The sequence below is a fragment of the Parus major genome, chromosome 3 (assembly GCF_001522545.3).
Source record: "Parus major isolate Abel chromosome 3, Parus_major1.1, whole genome shotgun sequence".
Taxonomy (NCBI): Eukaryota; Metazoa; Chordata; class Aves; order Passeriformes; family Paridae; genus Parus; species Parus major.
Window position 1 is genome coordinate 11,221,076 of NC_031770.1, and position 5,105 is coordinate 11,226,180.

Consider the following 5,105-nt stretch of genomic DNA (forward strand, 5'->3'; position numbering starts at 1 on the left):
CCGCGGCTCGGCGTGAGAGGGGCGGGGCGGGACGGGACGGGACGGGACGGGGCTGGTCGGGCGCCGCCTGCCGGGGGGACGGGGCGACACGCTCCGCAGGGTCCCCCGGAGCGCCAGGGGGCGCTCTCCGCCGCGCTGGGCCGGGCCGTGCCGCCCCGGGGCGGTCCCCGTCCCGTTCCCGGCGGACGCGATGGCGCGGATCACGCTGGAGGACTTGGAGCAGCTGGGCGACGAGCCCGCGGCCGCCGACGATGACGGCAGCGACAACGAGAATGACCAGGAAGGGGAGGCACGGCTGTTCGCCCACTGGGAGGCCGTGGCCAGCACGCACCGAGTGAGCCTGCCCCGAGGTGAGCGCCGGGCCTGGCGGGGCTGTGATGGCACGGACCGGGACTCCTGCGCTGCGGCCGGGGCGAGCCTCGTCTCTCGTGTGCTTTGCCTTGCAGACATGTCAGGCCCGATCGCCCAGATGGCCCGGCACAGGCAGGCTCGCGAGCCCGTGCCGTACGTCTCCCTCTCGCAGCACGGGAAGGTGAGGCCTGACCCTCTCCGCACACCCGGCTTCTCGCCCGCTGCCCGCCCGTGGTGCGGCTGCCTCGGTGCTGCCGCCAGCCCCGGGCAGGGAAGGTGCCTCGTGTCGGCCTCGCCGGGGTTCCTGCAGCACCTCTGGATCGGTGCAGTATTCTGCCACTCCTGCACCTCCTCCTGTGTAGAGAATGGCAATGCTCAGTTTCCCGGCCTTTAATTTAAAACTGGACTAGTCCTGCTGGTCTCTCTGGTCTTGTGACTTCCAGCCTTTGCCAGCTTATCCTCTTGCTGGGGTGGACACATCTAAAAAAGTGACCTTTCAGTTCTCTTGGTGTTCTCCAAACACCTTGTTGTATAGCTCGAAATCCTGCTGGCTTTGTGTTTGTGCTCGTTACTTTGGCTGGTTAAGCTGGAGATTTCAGCTGGCACAAGATAGAGATGTGTCTGTGGGGAACCTGGGGCCTGTGACCCTGGCTGTAGAGGGAAACTGGTGTTATTTGTCTCAACCACCAATGCAAACATGGGATCTTTTGCCTGAAGACCTTCTCTTTGTGCTGGCTATGTTGCACACTTACTTTCTTCTCTTGCACATAAAGGTGCTTCTGTGCTTTGAGAAATAACTGCTTGTCAGACTGGTTCTTGTGTCTCTGCAGGCCTAGTTGGGCTTTCTACCAAGAAGACATCTGTCAGTTGTCCTCTGTATAAGAAGTGGTTAACCAATTTCTTCTGGGCTGAGGTCCAGCATTCCCTGTAAAACATGTCTGAGCATGGGCTTGTGCAGCTCTGAACTGGGGCTTCACCACACTCCCTCTTTGCTTGTTCTGGGTCCCAGGGACTTAATCTGGCCTTTTCTCTGTGTGTGTCAGTCCCAGGCAGGAATGGGGCCGCAAGACTCAGTGGGACTGAAGAGATTTTGTTGTTGTGGCATCCCATCTGTGCCTGAGGAGGATTCTTGGAGTGTGAGGCTGAGTGAGAAGAGCTATTGCCTGTCATCAGTGCTGAGGGGACTTTGGAGTTGGGGTTCTTAGGGACACGTTTGCCAGGCTCAGTACAAACCGATCAGTAGTATTTTTCTGAGCTATCAGTGCTACAAGCCCTCATCCTCTTGGAGGCAAGTGAATTATTATGCCACATACTGAGCACTGTGCTCTGCCAGCACTCAGCTCCCAGCTCAACTCCCCAGCTCACATTGCAGGGACCTGTTGCTACTGCATGAAGCATCTTCCATATTTCTTTTGGACAAGTGTCATCCAGAGTGGTGGTGCTTAGTGTAAGGATCAGGCTGTGGCACAACCAGATGCTGTGACTTCACTGGATTGATTCATTTATTGCAGGTGGTATGGCAGATGAGAGTTGCAGATAGAGGGACTGGTGATTTCCTTGCTTGGAAAATGCTCTTGCTCTGCTCTGCTTTGCTTGGTGCGACAATGGCAGGCATGGCCCCAGCTAAAGGGTGAATGGATGCCCACAGTGTTTTGGGGCACTTTTCTTACTGGCAACCCACTGATGCACACAAACAGGCCTGCTGCCTTCCTTCTGCCCTTGGTTTGGCTCCTGATTTGGGTGGAAACACGGAGGCTGCACCCAGTGTTGAGTCTTGTCACAGCTTCTTGTCTCCATCACTGCCAGCACAGCTGTGGAAGCAAGAAGTTTGGGAAGATGCCTTGAGCTCCGTGGAACAAGTTTGTCTCATGACCACTTTGATCTGGATGAAGAACAAGCTGAGAGTAGGAAGATAGGTGCTGGTTACAACTTCCCAGCCCCTCTTTAGGTTACCTGTGGACACAGACATGCCATGAGCTGACCTATGACATACCCAGATGCAATTTCCCCAGTCCCTTTGCCCCCATTCTGTGTCGGGCTTGTCCAGAATACTGGACATTCTGTGTGGAAATAGAGATTTTGACCTATACCACAAAATTCCACAGCTGGGTTCATGTCTCTTCCTCCTGTTGCCTCTTGGTATGGGAGAAGGATCTGAGGAATTCTATCCCAGTCTTCACAACTCTTCTGGGTGCTAGAGCTCTTCTGCCAGATTTTCCCTTCTTCTGGGCAGGGATGTTTCTGTTATTCTCTGCACATAGTATTCCAGGGAAAAGAAACTGCACCTGAGAACAACATCAGCCTTACTGGAGGCCTTTGGGTGCCTGGAATCAGGAACATCCTTGTGAGTAGGCTGTACAGAGACCAAAGAGGAACTGAAAGTCCTGTGCTCCTTGCTGAGGATGTGCTCCATTCCTTGTGCATGCCAGGAGCCTCCAGACCCCCTTGTACCCTGTCCCATGTCTGTGCCTTTCCTTTTGCTGACTTGAGCTGACCTTTGCCCAGTGCTCGTAAGTATCCTTGTCTGAGGTGCGTGTGTTGCCAGCTCCCCTCACGTTCTTTGTCCTGCTCTGCGAACCACTGCCTAGTAGGGGCTCTCCTTTTGGCAGGCTTGTCTCCCCGCTTCTTGCCTGTCAGTGTTGGTTTTCCACCCAGCTGCCGCAGTGTTGTCAGTGTGCTTGACTCTGACTTGGCTTGTCTGTGGCCTGTTTCAGTGCGAGGAAGCGGCCTACGAGGAGCGGCAGTACCCAGCTGGGAAGTGGGCCTGTGTCACCATGGGGGAGCCCATGTATGAGCAGAGCATCTCCATGAGCTTCATGAAGCTCATGCGCTACATCTGCAAGGAGAACTCTGTAGGTGTGTGCAGGCAGGGGCTGGAGGGGCTGGCAGACTGCACAGAGGGGAGGGCTTTGCCACTGTCCATCTGGAGTGGGTAGGAGGGCTGCTGCTGCTGCTGCCAACATACCTGTCTCACTACCTGCCTGCCTCTTCCCAGGTCGCCATTTGGGCATGACAGTCCCAGTGCTCAACGAAATCCACCTGACCAAGGAGGGGAGTGAGCTGGAGCGTGAGGTCCTAACTGCCTATTACCTCCCACGAGAGTTCCAGCAAAACACCCCTGTTCCCATGGACCCCGAAATCCACATCATCGAGAGAGCACCGCTCCAGGTTATAACCAGGTGATCCCAGCACCAGAGATGTTTTCTCAGCTCAGCAGAGATGTGCAAACTCCCTGCATAGCTGCTGTGCTTTGTTAGACAGAGGGATGGGAGCTCTGGCTGTGGGAATGTGCTGGCTTTGTTGCTTATGCTGCTCCCTTCGCTGCAGGGTTTTCTATGGGATGACCACTGAGGAGACGATCCTGCGGGAGATCAGTCTCTTCTGGGAGCTCTTGGGCTCCACTGACACGGTGCTGCGACAAACCTACATCGTGGCTTCTTATGAAAACCCCAGCGTCCCTCAGCGCCGCAATGAGATCTGGTTCATCCGCCGGGCCGAGTGAGTCCCCTCCGTCACCGCAAGCCAGCGCGCCACCGGACCCGGTGGAGATGGCAGTGCTGACCCAAAGGAGATGGAGCACATCCCGACCCTCTATTCACCAACACAATGAGACACCAAGAGACTGAGGGGTGGGTTTGCAGCCTGCCCTGCAAGGGTCCTGCCAGGGGAAATCCTGCCTGGTCTGCACTTTACCTGTCCCCACAGCTGAGGCTGGAAGTGGCACCAAGGACAACCTCTGGAGCAAACTCTTGATGGGAAGCACATGGTGGGGACTTGTGCTAGCCTGACCTGCACTGGGCTTGCAGAGCTGTGCCAGGGAGGCTAGTGGGTCTAGTGGTGGGCAGCATCACTAGGTGATGGTGTCTAGAAGGCAAATGACTGTGTACAAGATGTGGGGCTCAGTGTGGCCTCTGGCCTGCTTCCTATGAGAATGGCTGCCTGTCCTGAACAGAGCCACTGAAATGCTGCTACAGAGACAGTTGGGTTCAAAGGGGAAAAGGGCTTGAATTCAGATGCAAATCCTGAATGTTTCCTGCTGGGGTAGTTCTCTTTGGACTGCTGGGTGTCTCCCTGGCTGTCACTCACCATTCCTCAGCCAGGACTAGGGTGCTGGCAGTCCATCTGTTGTGGTTGCTGTTTTGCAGACCTGCTGTGAGCTGAGAGGGGCAGGTCCAGAGAGCAGCAGCAGTACTGTGTGTTGTGTTGTGGATTGATTAGTGAATTTCACATCCATGAATACCGTCATGCTTTCCTGGGGGAAGCTGGCAGTGCCAACACTAAATAAACCCAGCTCAAACCACTGTAACTACAGATCACTGATGGTGGGGATGGGGGGAAGCTAGGTTGGGTTGGGAAGAGCCTTGCTGTCTCCTTCCTGGAGATGCTCCAGGCTGCAAAGCTGTGGCTAATTAGAAGGTCTCTAATTAGCCCAGGTTACAGCTTCCTGTTCAGCCAAGCACAGCCTCTGCATTGCTGCACAGGCTGCTTCTGTTGCTGCTGCAAGAACTGTGGGCACACTCGTCTGCAGGTAAGTTGGCTTGTCTGTTGGGTGGGGTCTGCCTCATTTTTCCCTGGTGCAGGAGTTGGATACTGTAGCTGTACTCCATGTGGGCACCTGATCTTTTGGGGAGAGAATTCAAATGCAGCTGCATGTCCTGCTGGTTGGCTGCAGGAACTGGTGCACTCCCACAGGGATGTGCTTAGCAGGCTTGATGTGGAGAGACTTTTAACTGCTTCTGACACAGTTCCCAATG

At 55.5% G+C, this 5,105-nt stretch overlaps 1 protein-coding gene across 1 annotated transcript; it reads left to right on the forward strand.

Annotated features, from left to right (window-relative positions):
• The first annotated feature begins 136 nt into the window (after positions 1 to 136).
• On the forward strand, positions 137 to 4,657 carry LOC107201092 (heme-binding protein 1-like). Its single transcript, XM_015620279.3, has 5 exons — positions 137 to 350; positions 447 to 532; positions 3,066 to 3,207; positions 3,347 to 3,530; positions 3,679 to 4,657. The coding sequence occupies exons 1-5, from the start codon at positions 191 to 193 to the stop codon at positions 3,851 to 3,853; spliced, it is 747 nt and encodes a 248-aa protein (XP_015475765.1). The 5' UTR covers positions 137 to 190; the 3' UTR covers positions 3,854 to 4,657.
• Positions 4,658 to 5,105: the final 448 nt, after the last annotated feature.

Excerpts from the sequence above, each read along its gene's own strand:
- LOC107201092 (XM_015620279.3), top strand. The coding sequence starts at position 191 with ATGGCGCGGATCACGCTGGAGGACTTGGAGCAGCTGGGCGACGAGCCC. Across the intron at positions 351-446 it reads CCGAGTGAGCCTGCCCCGAG|ACATGTCAGGCCCGATCGCC; the intron begins GTGAGCGCCGGG and ends TTTGCCTTGCAG. Across the intron at positions 3,208-3,346 it reads CTGCAAGGAGAACTCTGTAG|GTCGCCATTTGGGCATGACA; the intron begins GTGTGTGCAGGC and ends GCCTCTTCCCAG.